Source organism: Anser anser, assembly GCF_964211835.1.
Source record: "Anser anser genome assembly, chromosome: 5".
Taxonomy (NCBI): domain Eukaryota; kingdom Metazoa; phylum Chordata; class Aves; order Anseriformes; family Anatidae; genus Anser; species Anser anser.
Genome location: NC_139725.1, coordinates 30760966 through 30780909, shown reverse-complemented (window position 1 = coordinate 30780909; position 19944 = coordinate 30760966). Strand labels below are relative to the sequence as shown.

The 19944-nt window shown below is 37.6% G+C and overlaps 1 protein-coding gene across 13 annotated transcripts in view; it reads right to left on the bottom strand.

Annotated features, from left to right (window-relative positions):
• Positions 1-1448: 1448 nt before the first annotated feature.
• The window catches only part of PCNX1 (pecanex 1), an 89212-nt gene continuing 70716 nt past the window's right edge, over positions 1449-19944 (bottom strand). For 11 of the 13 annotated variants that reach the window (XM_083839230.1, XM_083839228.1, XM_083839220.1 and 8 more), the window contains 13 exons: positions 19570-19699; positions 19234-19292; positions 18334-18549; positions 17680-17933; positions 16530-16760; positions 15134-15234; positions 13739-13889; positions 11512-11742; positions 10893-11167; positions 9028-9269; positions 7506-7942; positions 5942-6082; positions 1449-2338 (listed from right to left, as the gene is read on the bottom strand). In XM_083839230.1, coding sequence (XP_083695356.1) covers positions 2198-2338; positions 5942-6082; positions 7506-7942; positions 9028-9269; positions 10893-11167; positions 11512-11742; positions 13739-13889; positions 15134-15234; positions 16530-16760; positions 17680-17933; positions 18334-18549; positions 19234-19292; positions 19570-19699 — 2609 coding nt within the window. In that variant the 3' untranslated portion in view covers positions 1449-2197. Of the gene's footprint in view, positions 2339-2982; positions 3066-5941; positions 6083-7505; positions 7943-9027; positions 9270-10892; positions 11168-11511; positions 11743-13738; positions 13890-15133; positions 15235-16529; positions 16761-17679; positions 17934-18333; positions 18550-19233; positions 19293-19569; positions 19700-19944 lie in introns of all 13 variants that reach the window. The other 2 variants (XR_014585383.1, XM_083839229.1) reach the window with 2 other exon arrangements.

Below are 19944 nucleotides of genomic sequence, written 5' to 3'. Positions count from 1 at the left end.
TATCAAGTGGGGGCCTATTTCCAAACAACCTCTTATTTCTAAAGAACCTTTATGAAGCAATATTCCTAATGATACGGGAAACCCTGTAATTTACCTGTGGGAAAGGACACACAATAAAACCTTAAGTAAAACATCCTCAATTTAAGACATACACATATTCTTTGTTCCTGACAGCAAAATTACCGGACTGCTGACCAAGGTTCATTTACAGTACTACACTTTCAGATACACAGGAGGTGAATTTAACTACACTATCATGGGCACATATGATAAACTATGTGGAACAGCAAGATTATTTCAGTGGTGGCAGACCCAGAACTGCGCATTTTTACCAGGGTTAAATATGACTGAACATACATAAGCCAAATAGTAGTATGCAATTGGAAAATGCACAGTACTTGCAGTATAAATTTGCATAGAGTACGATGTAAGCAAGGCCCCAGTATAATTCACTGGGAAGGTTTAACAATGGACCAGCTACCAGGCACACATCATTACCCTTTCATGGCTACAAAGCATACAGTGACTCAAGTTAGAACACCAGTAATTTCTAGGTAGCTGTTTCTTTTTTTTTTTCCCCTCCTCATGCCATATAATTTCACTCTTACAGTAGGTACTTAATGGACGTGGTTTCTCTGATGTCAGAGAAATAATTCCAATAACCTCTGTGGTACATCAGAAGTCTCTTCTGGTTACATTACTCAGAAAGAAGCGAAGGTGACTGGGAAGAAGATGGCTGCTCCCAAAAGCTAGTTAGGACTGTGTGCAGATTCTGCACAGAATCCTACATAATTACCGATCAGAAACAGGAAACAATCACAACAGGTACATTTTTTTCTTATGGATTAAGAGAAGTGAGTCATAGGAACTGCAAGTCAAAACCAAACTAGTTTCCCTCTCACACTCCCATGATAGTTCTGAGTTACGTGTTTCCCTGAATACACACATTTAAAAAAAATACAATAAAACCTAGGATATGTAACACATGAATAATTCAACTTCACAGTTATAAATACTCAAATTACACTTACATAGAATATATAATCACAGAAAATAAAATTCAAGTCATAGAAAAGAATGAAGACTAAAGGGAAAGAAAAGGCAAGGTGGTAAAAGTGATACAAGTTTAGGGCTGTGCCTTCTATAAAAGCTTTTTAAAAGATTTTATTTTAATTGAACAGAATCAAAAAACTTTCAAGTATCCATGAAGGTCGTCATGGACCTGCACCTCCCCTACAAAACTCAGACAACTCTCTGCCAGAGAAGAGCCGGTGAAAGAACATAGCCAGCTCCGGATGTAAAGAAGCAAGGTAGCCAAAGCCAGCTAAGGGAGGACAGATGAAAGATAGTGTACTGGGCCCCACTTTAAAGCTGGACGTGTTGTATAGATCGGAGGTACCACTGCCACCACAATAGATTCTGATGTAGTACAGGGATACTCAGGTACATTTCTATATATTTGTTATTTTACCATTTATTGTGAAGAGAATGCAGCAAATGCACTTGTACGAAATACAGAACATAGAACCAAACCCATGGCACAGCCCTTACCATCAACATGTATATGGAGAGGGAGGGGATTAATCCCAAAGGCAATTTAAATAATGGTATTTTATATACTTATATTTATATATATAAATAAATGTTCTCAGCAATCTCAGGGTTGTTTTTAGTGCATTGCTGTAAAAAAATTAGTGCAGTTCTCATTAATGTTTTAGCTCATAAGGAATAAGAATCTATACATCTGTTCAGTCTCTTCTTGCCACTCCTGAAACCTTTACACTGTGTTTCACCAAACTGAAGGTTTGTAGTCAATTTCTTTAAAATAAGGTGGATGAATTCCACGCACTCTGTGACAAGACATGGCAATTTTTGGCAAAACAATTAGAAAAATATGAGGTGCTCTGATCTTAGAACCGAAAAGTTTGTTGATTTAAAGCATTACGCAATGCATAAACAAAACTTATAAACAAAAAGATATGTCTCAACAAATCTATCCTTCATGCAAATGTTTCTTCAGCAGCTAACAACTTAAAAATTTCTTACACTTGTTTATTTGGGGAAAGGGACTTAGACAAATCTGTGTTTCAAGTCCTTTCCTACAACTGGACCGAAGTTTTATGTCCTGGGAGCTGCTGCTTCTGGACCCTTCTCTTTTCTGAACCACTAGAGAAGGGGAAGTTTAAGTCTCGGAGATTTACACTTCAGCCCCAAGTTCAAGGACTCCAGTTTCAACAACAGCAACGTATTTATCTTCAATCTGAACCAGCAGGATGGTCTTATCTATGTGGGACCGACTACTTGGATCTCTGCTGCAAGGCACCCAGCGGTGAATCACCTGGAAAAAATCAAATAAAGCAAAACATGAGTTTCATAGGCAAAGCTGCCATTTCAAAGTTGTGACTAATAATACAGGGCCCTTGCAGGGCACAGGGAGCAATAATACAGCCCCTGTACTGACTTAGCCACTCATTTTTCAATAACCACATACCCACCGATAAGCTACTCATCTAAGTCTGGCTGGAAATCTGCAGCTTACCTGAGGACAGCTAGCCTTGGATTTGAATTTCAACACAAACAACTTGGCCCAAATCAGAGCCAAACAGGTCAAAGTGAATAACAACTGGAAAAACTGCACACATACAGAGTCATGATATTTTGAAGTAATAATCTCACAGCTAATATCATCATCTCAGTGTCTGGCAAAACATAATGGCACAGAACTAGTTTATCTGTAGTTAGGTGTAAAATCTATCTTCTCTAAGTCAAATCCCTTGGTCTAATTTTGTTCCTTACTGTGAATTTTAGACTGATGTTTTAAATATATTTTTTTTAATTTTAAAATATCTTCAAGTGGCTTATGTATTACAAAGGGGTAAGGTTTCAGAAACACTGCCTCAAACTACTATCATGTAATTCCTTGGACCAAAAGAATTCAGGTATTGTGATCTGCTCCTTTCAAGGATCCTGCCTGATACTGACCATCAGAAGGTTTCTTCTCCATACAGATTCTTGTATGACCAACTCCCCGCTCAGCTCTTTTACATCCTTAAAGTCTGGATGTCCTAAAGAAACCAGAAGTATGTTCCAGTATCATGACTTTCAGTATTTCCACCTCTATAGAAACACTGAGTTTGTCAGCTGTGGGGGATGAACCCTAAATTCAAGCCAAGATAACGTAAAAAAAGCAAAAAATATATATTAAATAAAACAAAATTCAGGACAACACAATTCGCAGAAGTTCTAATGATACAGGTGGGGAAAAAAGACAAAAATACAAGTAACCTACATCTTCCAAGATAAAAATCTAAAAGAACCCCCCTCTCCCTCCCAGTCCTCCCTAAACCCAGCTGACAGCTGCAGATTTCTGACAGTGAGTAAGGAGATACAGCTTTGTCCTTGGCATGTGATCTGCACTGCATCCACAGGGAGAACATTTCAGACAGGGAAGCACAGCATCTTTAGTTGCCCCTTGTTTGATGCAACAGCATGGTATTTAAGCAGTCTATTTGAGTCTGACTTCATCAAATTCTGTTCATATGAGCTTTATATGCTGTCCTATAAAGTAATATTCCATCCCCAGACACATAAATCATTTCCCAGTAAAGTCCAAGTACTACATCCTTGTTGTTCAACTTAAAACTGGTGCCTTTGAGATAGTCAGGGCATGACTCCAAAAGCTTGAATATAAAAAAACTCCTTAAAAATTAAGTGCATATATGCACAAGTTGTACATAAATTATAACTCCCTACAACCATCCCCCTCCACACTCAGTTTTACCATCTGTTCTATCATGATTAGCATTTATTTAATGCTGATAAAAGGTGCAACTCTGACATTAGTAAGAAGATTACATTTTTAATATTTTCTATGACTGATAACATGCAAAATGATGTCACCAGATAGTGAAGATGGGACAAGAATCTCCTGAGGGTTGCATGCTAGTGTCAGGAAAAAAAAGGCTCTCTAGCTCAAATATAAATCAGAATATACCCCAAAATCCTGGAAAAAGAAGTAGCTCCAATCCAAAGACATCTGCTAAATTTAATTTCCTTGAAGAAACCTTGTATCTTTGTGTAGCATATATATACTAGATTGTATGCTCAGCAAAATAAGAATTGAAGTTAAGAGAAGTGCTTTCTCTACTATGTAGAGAAGTTTTAAATAACTTAAGACTACATACTGTTCACAAATTTACAGCTTCCCCTGTATTATCACCCATAGATATAGATGAGTATTAAATAAGGGCCTTACCGTCACCGTCAGCACTAACACAGCCTACTCCTCACAACAGTTAAAACACATTTTGACACTTAATACAGTTCAAGAAACCAGATACAGAACACACACAACTCACTGCTGTGACTCCCAACCTTTTGTCATAATTCAACTACTGAATCCCTATCCTATGTCCCCATGAAAAAAACAATGTGGCTGTCTCTTCTCAACCATTTTCCTTTTATTCCTTTTATCATTCTCTTCCCCTTCCTCTTTTGCTTACTTCTGCTTTCGACTACTGCTTCTTTTTCTTTTTTATGCAGCAGGAAAATCTATATGCCACTCAGAATGTGGCCATTATTGTTACATAGGTAATACCAGAAAATGTGTTTTTCTGCATCCGAGCTTCATATGAAGAATGCTGATATAATAATGCTCTGGCTGGTAAACTGCTTGATAAGCAGCATTCCAACAGGTAGCAATCAGTTCTGCCTGTTTGCAGAAGGTGCAGGATCAGAAAGGAAAGACCATCTTAACAACTAATAGCTTTACTGATACGACATTTACTACAGGCAGCTGAAGCAGGCAATGGAAACTGTGTCGTCAAGTTAAATCCGCTCCTCCTAATCACACATAGGATAATCCAGTGCTTTTCCCCTTTCTTCTTAGGTTAAAAGAAGTTTTTCTAAAATCCTGCCAGCATACTGCACCAAAAATAGGTAAGAAACATCCAGAACAGTAGCTTAATCTTTCAGTAACTATCACTGTACATGTCAACATGCTGCAGTTTGCAAAACATGCTACCGAGCTCTTAAAAAAACATACAACAGTTGTCCAGTACTAGGCAACATGATTCATGATTCCAGGACACGTTTCAGTATGACCTTTTACATTCATCATCTTCAGGACATTCTTTATCTGCAATAGCTAAAAAGGAAATCCCAGAAGCCTGGTCTAAACCTAACTTAACTATGAATGTTCACAATAGCATTCTACTCCTAGATGTTACATACAAGTAAATCCTAGTCTTATGGAGGGGGTGTCTAAAAGCAGTATGCCTCAGTAAAAAAAAAAAATCCCCCGAGAGCTGCCTTTTTTTTTTTTAAACTTAAAGACAGACTGAACAGTGAATTTTTATTTCTCTGTGCAGATGTAGCTTCCCTAGGGAAAAGGTGTCGAGTAATATGCTTTTGCAAGTTTTAGTTATAGAGTATTTCCTTCTTGAAGGAAAGTAAACACCTATTATGTACTCATTATATAACAAAGACATTTCAAGTTAATCTACTTGGCTCGATTTTCATCAGAATAATTTCAAAACCAAATACTGTTAACCATTCAATTAAGGACTGGTTGGTAAATTGACCCTCAGTATTTGCTCAGGGATTAACAGTTTAAGGAAAGCAAAATGAAGGCTGGATGAGTAAACACAATGCCTGAGGTAACAGTTCATGACAAGAGCTGGAAGAAGGCAAGGAAGGAGAGGTGGCTGAAAATTTGAATCATCTTGTATCTTTTGTATACGGTTGCAGAAATATTCCTCTGCTCCAAATTAGAATTCTAGACTTGCTCTTCCAGCAACATTGACTTAGAAGACAGCCGCTGATCCAGCTTACTACTACATGCGTCATTGGCCTTGACATCTAGGCAGACTGCCATATAACCAAGACACTGCCTTTTTTTTTTTTTTAAATTAGCTTGTCAACTTCTAAACAAAAAACTTACATGGCCTTCCATGCCTTCCTGAGGACTCCAATCTTTCCAGCTGTTTCTTCCAGCTTTTAGCCGTATCACCTCATCTGGCCACTGCAGCTCTTTCCTTTTTGACACGTTGATCCCTTCCAGTACTTGACTGGGATCCATTAACTATAAGTAGGAATTGAGTTTTGACTGTTAGTTCAGCCAAAATTTAAAAGAAACGGATTAACTGTAATGTTTTGCATACTTCCAGACAACTGATTTAACCCCACAAAAATGAATTTCTGATTCCAACGTTGCAAACTCAAGCTCCAGACTATGAAAAAATAAACTCGAGCAACAGAGACTTTGGGAGTTAGGCTATGGTTTCAGACAGAGGTGACAATATATTGGTTCACTGCTGCCTGGCACCCCTCCTCACCCCTTCTTTCAGTCACACTGGCCCATGAAAGAGTCTAAACTGTCACAAAATAACCATCAGCAGTATGTGGTCCAGCAGCAGCAAAGAGTTTAGTGACAGCAAGCTGTTAGGACTGGCTCATTACTTCTAAGAGAATGGTATCCTAAACATGGGCTTGGAGAATTCACTGGTAGGCTGAGAAGCTATTTATCTGCTAGCATAGTTTGCTGAGACCCACACATTGTTTTAAAGTAAATGAGCATTTCCACAGGAGCAGCAGGAGACAACTCCTGAAAACTTCTTCCTGTTTAAGGACAGAAAGTAAGAACAGAAAGAACTGCTTAACATCCACTATACAAGGGCATATGTCAACTTGGTTTAGTTCCTCTGTTTGAGGAAGACGCAGTTTCATAAAAGGGCCCTTGCCTACAAACAAAAACTACTAAGCAGAGACCTGTAGAATCAGTTAACTTAGTCTAAGGTAATTAACTTAGTTAACTATGCCTAAGGATGCAGCTTAATTTAAAATGAAGTATGTCAGCAAGGAAGTCAACTTTGTCACAATCTGTCTTATTAAATACTACTACTTGGTGTTTCCCTGCTAAATATACTGCCAAAGGCATGTATGTGGGGCTAATAGAAGCTAGAAGGACAAGTACACACTTCTGGATTTTCAAAGAAATAGTAAGGCTGTCAATAATTACCTTAGTCATTGGAGTACTGTTTGCTGCTCAGTAATCTAGACTTGTGGTAATAACCAAAGAATACACATTTATGTAAAATGAAAGTGACAGCATTTTTACACTTTTGTGGAAAACCTACTTGGTTTGAAAGAAAAAAGCTAGTTGCTTTCAGCCCTGAAGATGAAGGTCTTTAGCTTTAGATATTCTCATGAATAAAAACAGACTAAGCATGGAACAAAAGTGAGTTCAGCTAATATTCTTAAAGCTGTACTACAGGAAAACAAAAAGGTAATGTCAACAGGGATGTCTAAGCATGCAGGAAGGCTGCTTGTCCAGGAAAGCTTTTCCTTACATTCGTTCTCCAGTTGTAACTACACAACAGTTGCATATTAAGACATTCCAGACTGTATGTATTTAAAAACACTGATTTCAACACCATACAAGATAACACTAACAAAATCACACAGCTAAGGAAGCATAGATTAACTTGTTCTTCCGGGCTATTCACCTGGATTCTGTAAATAACGTCATCCTTTTTGGCTTGCATTTGATTTGCAGGGCTTGCATTACCACCTGACTGAGTTTCAGTAGCATTACTTCCTCCTTCTGTCCCTAGAAAGCCCACAAGGGCATGCTGTTTACAGGCTGGGATGCTTTGGCTGGAGCTGCTAGAAGAGGGCAGGCCATGCTGTGTGCTGACCCCAGTCTGGCCAGTAGGTTCCATTTGGTTGACCATAGACAGGCGGGACTGGATGGACGACGGGAGGTTACGAAGGGATATCTGGCTGGTGGAAGAGCGCCGACAAGGCACAAAGCCTGTTGTGGACGTGCGAAGAGATGAATGACGACTGCCGTAGCAATAAGAGGAATGGCTAGCTACTGAGGCACGGGCAGGGGAATGTCTGACAAGGCTTGACTGCACAGAGTGAGAACTGTGACTGGTGCCTAAAAATAAAGAGATACAGAATCAGCAGGGCTTGATAAAGCCTCCCACACACATTAGATTTATGATACACACAAGTTTTAGCACTTAGGTACAAAATTGATGGATTGCATCAATAGCTGAAACAGTGGTACTGCATGAAAGGGTACCTGCTGCACTTATAGAGCAGACTATTTGAGTACATTTCATTCATCACATCTTGGAATCCCATATTCTGTTCTACTCACAATCCCTGCAAGACAAATAGCTCAAAAAATGCTTCTGCCTTGCTCTTTCCACATTAAGAACTTTTTCTTAGTGTTAGCATTAAAGTTCCCAATACTGAAGATAGTATAACAGGCTCATGTTTCAAAATATGAAGAGCATCTTTAAAGATGCTCAAATGGACATTCAAAAACTGGATCAGAATTTAATGCAAAAAACTGTTTTTAAACATGAAGAAAACTTGAAAGCACTTTACATGGAAAAAAAATAGTTTGAGTATTAGTGTTATTCCTATATTAAGCAACTGTATATACCTCTTGACAGCTGCAGACCTGTATTACGTTGTGTAAAAATCAAAAAATTCCAGTACATTCAGCTCCATACACAGTTCTATTCTTTAAGCAAAGGCAGCATTTGCAAACTTTCTTCTCAGTTTTATTGCTTATCATCTCACTAACTTCAGATCAGTACAGATTCAGCTAAAATTAGCTAAAAGACTATGGAAATAGACAATCCAGTCTACTGTGTAAATGAGAACTACAAAGAGTCACAAAAAGTCTCAAGTTTAACCTTAGCAGACAGTATGACAGGAGTTAAGAGCTCAATCAAGCTGTAGAGATGTGTTGCAAAAAGTTACTTGAACTATTTTGGCAGTGTAAATAAACTCCTCTTGGTTAAGTCTCTATTTGGGAACCTTCCATTGCACAAAACAGCACTGTAGTTTGAGATGAATCCAGCAGGTGTTAATAATACATAATCAAAGTTAGTTTGTTTGGCTGGTTGTCTTTTCTTTTAGCCTAGGCCTGATTCAAAGAGCAGAAAAGCCAGTTCTGGCTATAGAATTGTACTTGTAGAAAGTTATCTTGTTTTATTTTAACGTTACCCAGAGTAGATGGATGAGTTGGTGGATGAGCTGCAGGAAGAGCTGTGGGATGAGGTGCAACAGGAGGGTGCTGTACTGCTCCAGGTCCCTGCCCCGTAGTTGCATTCCCTCCTCCTTGTGACATGCTGCTCTGCGACTCGTTGATGGTGGCATTGTTACTTGTGCAAGAAGCCCCACCTCCAGCATCTGAATCTTCAATATTTCCACCGCTGTTACAGCCAGCTCCACAACCTTTCCTTAGTCTGAAAACATAATGCAATTGACATTAAGTCAGGCCACCTGAACATCAGGATTCTAAAAGAAAAAAAAGTGCTTTATGATGACAAGCAAAAGGCTTTACTCAGCACAATCTGTAGAGACAATTTTATCTGATTTTAGGGAATATTATTTTCTCAGAATAGGCTTTGTAAGTATAAGCGTTGCTTTCTAGGAGATTGCCATTTTCTTCATGACAGCCATTCAAGTAACAGTTATGATAAGCCAAGAGTTTAGATAAAATAGCTTTTTAAAAAAGCCAACTCTGAAGTGATAAAATTCTAAATATAAAATGCTGGAAGAACATCTTGGTTATTTTATATTAGTTTAGTAAATTTATGCTCTTTAACATACCACTCATACATGCAGTCTTACACTGCAAAAGTCTTTTGTCTATTTAGATGAGCAGGAAAACAACGTTTATTGTTGCTGATTTTTGTTTTAGTTTATTTGGTTTCTTGTTACTTTCAAACAACTGTGAGAATGTCCCTGAAACACATATTGCAATTATTTGAATCATGAAGTCTTGTGTGACTTTTGAACATTCAGATGACAGGTTAGCCAACATCTTTCATGTATACGGCTTTTCACCATGTTGTTTGTACTAGTAAACCTCTGATGGACACAGAACACAGCATATTCCTTCTTCCTTTCAATTGCTACTTTTTACTCTTACTTTCTTTCTGTCCCACTCAAAATACACCAAGAAATCACTTCCAATTTTATTTGCCCCTGCGATCCAGAAAAGCTTGGATCCAAACACTGTTCTGTGTTACTCTTTCACCTGTTGCTCTATCCACAGAGAGAGAAGCAGATGGTGATAGAAGACATACACCTCAGACTGTAATAAATATGGCACATTCCAGGGTGAAGGAGCATGTTCTGTTTTGATGTGCTGTAGATGTCTAAGTGTAAATATGACCATCAGAACAGCATCAGGACTGTTGCCACTGTTGCTTTTGCAGCCACTGTCATAGGGGGCCAGAAGTCAAGTAAAATTTCTTATGGCCTATGAAACGCATCACAGCAAGAGTTTGTATTGGGCTACCAGGAGGTAAATGGGAAGTAAATTACATTATTACTAGTTACTTGTTCTAGCTCTGACACAGGATATTTATAAGCATTCACACAATTTTGAACAGTAACTAAAGCTTGAATTACTACGTATAGGCATACTCTAACACCATTAATATTGACACTTGCACACTGCATGTTTACCAGGCAGAAACTCTGCTTTTCTGATTAGACAGTAAAATTAACAGTACCAAAACAAAATTAACGTGAGTTGCATTGTCTCATTATCAGATCTGACATTAGAACTGTAGTTGCAATTCTTGCACCCAGACTTAGTCCTCTGTTTTGTTCCAAGCTGTCACTCAGTTTGTAGCTTAATTCTTGTATGCCTTGAAGATCAACTCCTTCTGCCAGGGTTAATCTTCAGGTTAATCTCCACTTATCATATTCTACAGATGTACTCGAAATAAAAGTCAAAGCTTGCTTTTATGCAACTGAATACTATAAATTGTGCCCTGCTGGCATGTATGAGACTAGTGAATGACATACGGCATCGTGAATACGTAATGAGAACTCACCATTTTTCCTCAACTCACCTGTGCCATGTAGACACTATGAAGTTTCTTATATTTCCTAAGCTGATTGCTCCCCCAAGAATCTCCTTAAGCTGTTCATGACTATCTGAATAGGAAGTAGTCAAAGGTGAGACATAGATGGGGTATCCAATTGGCTGGTCACAAGAAGAGTTGATCATATTCCTCAGAGCTTGTTTTGCATTTTGGATACTTCCTCTTTCTGGATTACGATTGCGCAGGAAGACAAGTTCCTGCTGTTGTCCTGCCCACAGGCCACGCACACACTCCTTATTCACCTGCAAAAGAAAAATGACAGAAGCCAAGTGAAAAGGCTGTGTCAAAGTGAAACAGGGACAGCATGAGCAGACTGCTCTGCCTTTTACAGGCTTCTACAAGTGTGCATGTAGAAAAACTACACTACAGAACTACAACCATTCATATTCACTAAAAGGCTGAACTGACAGACAGATTTCAAGTCAGGAACTGATTTCCTGATGAAATACTTCTATATGAGACGAAGCTGTCCCAGCAATGACAAGCCAGTAGAAGTAAGGTAATGATCTGAGTTAACATAACAGTTTAGTATAATCAAGATATACCACAACATACTGCCATTTTGAGGAATGTACACAGAGCTTACCTTAATGACCCTGAAACTGAGATAGCGCTTATTCAGCATAATGATTTTATATTCGTTGGTGCCATCATCCATCACGTGACGCAGGGCAAGTAGGGAGGGAGAATTGGAAAGAACAGCACTCCGCCAAGCAGGGTCCCCTTCATGTGCTATAACTAGATTTTCTTCATGGGTTGTTATGGCTTCATAGAGGACAGAAGGATCATCATATTCATCTGGAGAAGTGAAGTGATCCTGTTTCCAAGAACATGTTTGGTAAAGTATGATTGACATTTCAGATGTAACTACGTATAAAAAGAAAACATCTCACACCTCAAAGGTTTGTTTCCTATAACTTAAAAACAGTGATTGAAAAGAGCTGCCTATTACTTACTCAAGTAATTTTTTTTTTTTTAAGTTCAGTTTTACACTGGATTTATAGACTCACAGAATGATTTGAGGGAATGATTTGAGATCACCCAGTTCCAACCCGCCTGCCATGGGCAGGGACACCTCCCACTAGACCAGGTTGCTCAAAGATCTACCCAGTATGGCCTTTTAACATCCAGACACCGGACATCCACAAATTCTCTGGACAACCTATTCTATTTTATATTACATATATTCATATTGAAACCAAAATGGTTTTGCAGGCAGCCTTTTTGCTTACTCATAAGTATTCAACAGCAAAGCTCACCAAGGTAAAGCACTATTAAGACTTATATGAAAATAGCTACAGGAAGAAACATGGTGAAGTTTTATCTGTATTTTCTATTAAAAAGTTCATACTAATTCTTAATGACAGACTATTTCAGCAACAGATACTATCACACAACTTGTATTACTGACAGTCAAGTAAAACCACAAAATTTGCAAGTTCAATTCAGTATTCAGTCATGTTACTCAGATAAAAATGGAGGGGCTAATAGCTAAATTCCCAACCCTGCCCGAAGCCTCAATATGGTATTACACTGCAAGTGAACAAAATCCCATCATAGATTAATAAAATGATATTCAGAAGAGTCGTTTTTATTCTTCAATGTTTGTATATTTCTCATTTTATTTTGTGACCTAAGCCCGTTCTGAACAGTACCCCAAATATATTGAGAACATTTCTGAATTGTTCCAGGTGTACTTCTGCAGCCTTCGACCAAGATTTTGTAATTATTCCATTTTGCTGCATGTAGTTTTAACACTTATATGCGTTCTGTTACATTCAAGGGGTTCCTCGTGTTATGTGAAGGAGTTGAATCAATCACTGCTAACTTTGGGAGACTTTGAGAATGAGCAATTAAGGCAAAAACTCCAACTCCAATTACTATTTAAAAAGTACAGTTAATATTTACCTGGTTGTAATAACTTTCAAGCATTGTTCTTCTAGAGTACCAACGCTTCCCCACACACACACCTCCAAGAACTTTTTGCTCAAGTTTCTTGTACTTGTTAACCTTAGTTAACAGACTTACTAGATTGAATTCAGGACTGTTCAACTTCACTCTCACTTACTAAAAGACCAACCCCAATTTCAGCTTATTGAAATGCAAGCTGTTTCTTATCACCTGAAACTTCACTTACAGAATGAATGAATAACACTAAAGAGCCTGTTATTATAACACTTCAAAAGAAGAATTAAAAGCACAACTCTCATTGGACAGCTAAAGAGGGCTATGCAGCTTTGAATAGCATGATAACCTTGTAAGCCAGATACATATTTGTGGGGAGGGGAAGAGGGAGTGAAAATAGATAGATTGTTCATAACAGAATTATCTCTAGACAGATATGAAGCAAGGTATGAAATATTCTCTGATCTACATTTGACGTAATTTTCAAGCTCTGAGCATAAACTGCATTCCCTTTTTCTCTATATCACTTTCCGGATGAGCTGTAATAAAACAAAGGACAATATGGGATGTTTACTCATTTTCAATTGTCTGCTTCTGTAACATGCACTTCTATTTTCCTTTTTTTTTTTTTTAGATTTTTATTTTTTTCCCTTTACTTTCCCTGGAAACTTTAATCTGATGACTCAGTGGTAAGGTGTGATGATACAAGACTAAGTGTGCTGGCTGTCTTTATATACAGCACTACCTCCACCTACATATCTTTAGACAATTTTTTGGGGAAAATGGTCATCCAAGCCCATCAATAAGAGCTGAGTGCCCTGAGTATCTCTCTCAACATTTTACCTTTAAAAGAGAGAATATACAGAAATAAAAAAGAGCTGGAGAAAGTTTCCTGGCAAATCTCTCACCTGATGTAGTTTAAGTGACATTCGTATTCCAGGAACTACTACTTTCCTCAGCAATTCCATGTCAGCAAAGATCCATTCATCTCTAATTGATGATATACGAAAGTCGCCCTTAAATAGGGCATGTAGGCCATACAAGAAGGATTCCAGATTACTGTTGAGAGAAAGAGAAAAACTAGCCCAAATATTAGCACAAATACTAACATTTCCACAATTATCACTGACAAGAGCACAAAATTCTAAGCTGTACAGAAAGACACACAATTCTTCTCTACAGAGAAAAGAGAAGACCGGAGGAAGATGGAACATATGCATAAACATATGTGTAAACAAAGCCTGGACATGAGGTGTCTATGTACACTAAACGTGATGAAACCGTATATACAGACTATTTATATGAACTAAAGTAAACAAACTCTGAAAAATGCCTGATTTCATTCTGGAGATCATTAAAAGAAAACTTTTCAGGGAGTATACCATAGTGAACCAATCAAAGAGGACATGGAGATGTAGCTTCACTTGTGGATGGTTTTAGCACTGAATACAAGTTTCGGTAGCTTCTTCATACTCAGTGAGATCATTTCCTTTTATGAAGCTGACAGAGTGAAAAATCAAATGCTCCAAAAATCCTTGTGACTGTACCTGCAAGACCTTCATGAGGCAATTCGCTGGTACTTAAAAGAAACAGTAAACTATTTCCATGAAAGTGAAGTAAAATAGTGGTTATTTTTGTTTGTTTGAAGTCAGTATCCAGCTAAGCAGTAGCTTCCACATCTGATTGTGCCTATTTATTTTGTTTAAAAACCATCACCTTGCAGTTTCATGAAACACACAGCTATATTTACATTGGCTTTCTAAAGCAAGTTGAAACTGTCATTCTACAAGACAGAAGTTTCCACATGAGATGATGAGATGAGAGAGCTGAGCTGAAGGAGATTTGTACAAAATTGTTCACTACAGAGCCACCTAAAACATGAAGCTTATCACAGTAGTCTGCTTTAAGTTCCATCAAGATGTGTGTGTTCTTCATTTTAACAAGCCATCCTCTTCTCCTTATTTACAAATAGGGTACACACTTGGAGTGGCAAAAAGGAGCATACTTTCAGAACTCAATTGGTTTGAGTTTTTCCATCAGATATTACTGGTGCTTGCCCACACCAGAACTCTCACCTTTCATCAGTTCTATAGAACAAAATGCTTGAATTCAAGTTCCCCCTTTTGCAGTTCTTCGATTATGTTTTGCTGGCTGTTAGAATGAAGACAGTCTATGTAGCATATCTGTCCAGCTTAAGGAAGGATGAAATTTTATTTTCTTTCATGAAGAGGTATTTATCCAAATCTAACCTAGGAATCCAGAGTGATTTTGAGAAAGGCAAGTTTAGAAAAAGATTTTATTACCTAGACATATGATGCGAAGCTGTTCCCAGTGCTCTCCGCCCCAGAACACACAGTCCGTAACAGAGCGTAACAAGGGGTGAATCTTTACTTGAATCCAGTGGCTTGCAGTAAGGAGGGGAAAAAAAAAAAGAGGGTGAATGGAGTGAAAGAATTGCCATAGAACTGTTCTGCCTGAAGGAATAGAAAGCCACACAGAAATTTATCTATGTGCATGTACCTACCCCACCGATCACTCTTACTCAGATTTTAATTAGGAATTCTTTTTAAAAAAGTTGCAAATACTCTGCATATTTGCAAAGGCAGACACCCATACTATATCTGAAAAAAGAAACAGTAAGCTGAACAGATGTAAGCAACTTTTCTCATGGATACTGTGTACGTTGTATGAAAACCTGTTGATTAGCGTGATTATGGCATTAAGACAAAATATTTTTAGTGAATAACGTGGATTCTCATTTAGTGGTTGGGAGTATATGATTCTGAGTTAATCGAAAGTTTCCCCAGACTACACGTTATTCAGGGAGACACTCACCCTCAGCCCAAAGCCATTTATTTGTAGCTCTGTAAGGTATATACTGACCTACAAAACAGTAGCCTGCATCTAAAAGATTAAACCTGATTTTCAATACCTACACAAAATGCTTCACAAGATAATCACTTAATAGAAGGAAAAGACTTCCTTTGGCTTTCTTTAAAATGGGCTACTTAATCTGCTCACTTCAAAAGTAAAGCTCAACTCTGAAACCTCTGGCAGATCATTCAACAAGTGAAATCAAATTACATTCCTGTCCTTTAATCTCAAGCAATTCTTGCTCATTCTCAAATGCAATGCTACTTAAACGTTACATACAACTTTTTGTAGAGTCAAAGAGTTCTTCTACTGACATACTAGTGTCCTTATTTAAAAGGTGGGAAGATTTGGAGAGAGGAAAAGAATTGGATGTGGGATGATCGTTCACAAGCCAACAGTTCCAGTGGGTCAAAGTAGAGGTATAATACGAATGCTAATAAAGTAGTAGTTCATCTTATAATCTGGTGACAGGTTTCTATTTTAGGGTTATTTTAGAAACATTGGCATCTAAACACCCAACATCATTTCTACAAACACACCTTTCTCTATTCAGATAAATGGCTGAGCAAGTTTCAACTGATTCAGTTGACCTAGTAACTATAAATGGCATTAGTGGACATAACTTCTGTAAGCAGTATACGGTGTAGTTTAAATTCAAATCTCAAGAGCAGATGATCAAAAACAATAACCCATATACTGATGTTTCAATGATATATTCATTACTTCAATTTTGCATATATATAAAACAGTAAGTCAAGCCAACAAGGAAAAAAAAAAAGAGAATCCTCGAATAGCAAACACCTTTCCTCACATATTCATACCTACCTTTTCTCTTCGAGAGCAGCAGTATTCTATCCAGTTCAAATAAATCATACAGAAACTCTCTCTTGAGATCCCTGCTAGACGATGGTCATAATCCTCATCAATATTGGGGTTAAATGTTGGGTCTACGTCAACGTAATTGCGGTCTGTGCACAACCGCAGTCCTTCCTGCATTGTCTCATTAGCTAACCATTCCTCTAACTTGGGGGAAGTTGTGACATAATAGATGATTCCCTGAAACAGTAATAAAAAAAATACATGAGTAAGTATTGCAATAAAAAAATTAATCTCTAATTTTTTCAACTCATTCATTTATTTCCTTGATAACAAACAAAAATGACACAATAGCGTTTATTTAGCTCACGGATGCAACAAATTTGGTGGCACAGAAAACACAATACACGTTTGTATACATGCTTATTTTTCAGAGACTATCAAGAGTTCGAAAACATGCACAAGGGAATAAGGAAAAATGGATTGGACAGGGCTCACTAATTTTGAAGAAAAACAAGTAAACTGGTGTTTTTATTTAGTGAACATTGATGCTTAGATAGTAAATTTCAAAATAACTCATATTAAAGACAAGTCAATACATTTCTATGTGGAGGAAAAAAGCACTTGTGTGTATGTGCCTTGGAAATATTCCAACATGAATTTTTTCAGCTCTGAAAGAGTAGCTTACAACAGATCATAAGTAGTAGGTAAACAGATTATGTGAGGTCTACAGAAAAAAATCTGCGGATGTAATAGGACTTTTTTAAAACAGAAAACCCACAAAGATGGCTATGGGCAGCTTTTGAACACTGAAGTTGCTTGGCTTTCTCTAAGAGAAACATACCAGTTACTTATCTTTTCATTTACACCACAGCTATTGCATTTGAGTAATAGCCTTTCAGTTTCTACTCGAGCCTCAGCTAGAAATAGCATCTTCTTTGTCCAAGACTACATGGTCATTTTCCTACTCATACACCCAAATATCAAGTAATTATCAGTACAGTAAACTCTGTCCTTTGATTAAGCTGTTTATACTACTATAACTTGTATCAGATTCTATGATCCTCTCACAAAAACTATTAGAAGTTCAAGGCATTAAAGAGCTCCTGGCTGTAATGCTGCCTACCTCCCCCCAAGTTTGTACTAAACTGAATTATACCTTCACGTAGTAAGTGGTGAGAATTTTCCGGAGATCAAAGACTTGAAGCATAGAAGCTGCACTGTTGTCAGTGATACTATAACCCTCCAGAACATACTTTGTCACAAGCACTTCCCAAGCCAGCCAACGTTGCCCAAAGGCAGCATTAAAGGAAAGCATGTGAGGAAGGTGGCCAGGTTCACAGCAACAGAAACCTTCGTCTTCTTCTACACCTTCAGTGATAGCCTCTACTTCTCTTTGCTGACAATAAGTTCCTTAGGAGAAACCAGAAAAAAAAATGAAAGTTAAAAACTTTATACAATTGTTTTAATGTTGACTTCTATTTAAAAGTGTTTAGAACCAAAACAGTCTCCAATTATGTTTCTGTAACAACAGGTCAACTCCCTGCCAATGAACAAGAGGTGGAATAGCATATTCTATTTAGGTCGCACAATGAATGAATTATCATCGCCACTGCACTAAAATTGAAGAAGATGTAGCATCAACTCTGTTAGAGGGAGCTAGTTTTCCTCACAAGTGGTGGGAGGCATGAAGAGACCCTGAAGATCATTTTCAAAGCCATTAATTCACAGGATGGAACCAAAAATAACTAAAGTTTCCAGAGCAGAAGGCTACTTTGTGGCATAGACAGTTAAGTATGTGTAACACACTCACCTCTGAATTCAAGCCCTCTGAGCTGGAAGGTGACCAAGCCATTTCCTATCTCTATAAGGTGTACTAGTGCATTGAGGTAGTCAGAGGCTAGGATGAAGCAGTCCCCAGTACTGTAGTTTCCCCACCGACCCAATAACAAGTCTCCACATAGGCTGTGCTGAAGGGAACGGGTTAAGTGTTCATAGAAGATTGAATTCAGGTTGTTATCATCTGAGCCTGCATAAAGATTCATTGGAGTTATCATTTAAATGTTCAGAAAAATCTCAAGTTTGATGGTCAATTATCAATTCACTTCACGTGCTACGTTTTTCTTAACACAAGTCATCAACTTCCTGTTCCTCCTCACCCTGCCCCAATTTTTGCGTGACAACTACTTCAAATTAACATCAAGTGAAGCTTAAGATTTTTGACCAACATTTTTTCCTTCTTACTCCTCCATTTTCCAAATTATTATTTCAGTTTCACTCATGCATTTTCCATCAATCTATTCCATATAATAATGTTCAAAAGCAAATGAGCACAGAAGCTGCTCCATAATGACTTTTGTAGAGATCCATCACCATGACATTGAGACACTCTCAAATAATGTTTGGCTTTTTAGTTACTTAAGAATAAAAAAGTTAATGCACACCATGATTATAAATGAAGGAGAAGTAAAGCAGAGACACACAAAGGTAGTGGGGAAACAGGGAAAGTGTACAGGAAAGAATAAAGCAAGGAGAGATGATGGAGGAGAAAGTAACAGGAGACAACAGAATGGTTTTGGAGAAGAATCACGTGGCAAATTGAACCTAATTCCTATAAAAGTCATCTATATCTTCGTTCCTCATGAACAAGAGAGAGAAACTGTGTGGTGTATATATATAATAATTAAATAAAAAAAATGACTAGGAAGGTTACCTGGATTTCGATCAAGCTGTGAAGCCAGCCTTGTATTTGAATGATCCACACGCTTTGTGCTGAAATAAAACGAAAATTGCACTTTACAATACTGTAATTTTGATGTTTAAAAAAAACTTAAAATTGCATCTCTCTGAGCACAAGTTACCTACGAAGCTAAAGTAGATACTGATCAGCTTCTACACTATTTCAGAAACAAGTTCATTCAAAACATTCAGTGCTCTAAAACAATTTTCTTTGGGGAAAATAGCAGCTCTTGAAGATGAACACTTATTTTGACACAGTTCCAGGTTTAAAAACAAAGGACACAAACTTTAAAGGTCTTATTTCACCTACTTGTAGTCTCTCTCCCAGAATTTGACAGGTCTGGCATAAGAAGTGATAAATATTGCACTTCCCAGGAAAGGATTCAGTGGAGTAGAGAAGAAAGCTGACACAGCTGCTTGGACAAACAACATTGCAGAATCTGTAGAATAAAGATTAAGGAAGGCAAAGCAGCAAAAACTTTTTTCAAGCTTCTATAATAGTACATTAAGTATACAGCAACACCAAGTAAAAGCAAAACAATCTCCAAAAATTTTTGTGCAGCAACATTTTTACAATCTCCAGCTATAGATGGCATTATTCTTGCTTTTATAAACAGAAATAGATGACAGTTTGGCATTGGACATGCTGGTAATTTTCTGAAAATACTACAAACAATACTAAATA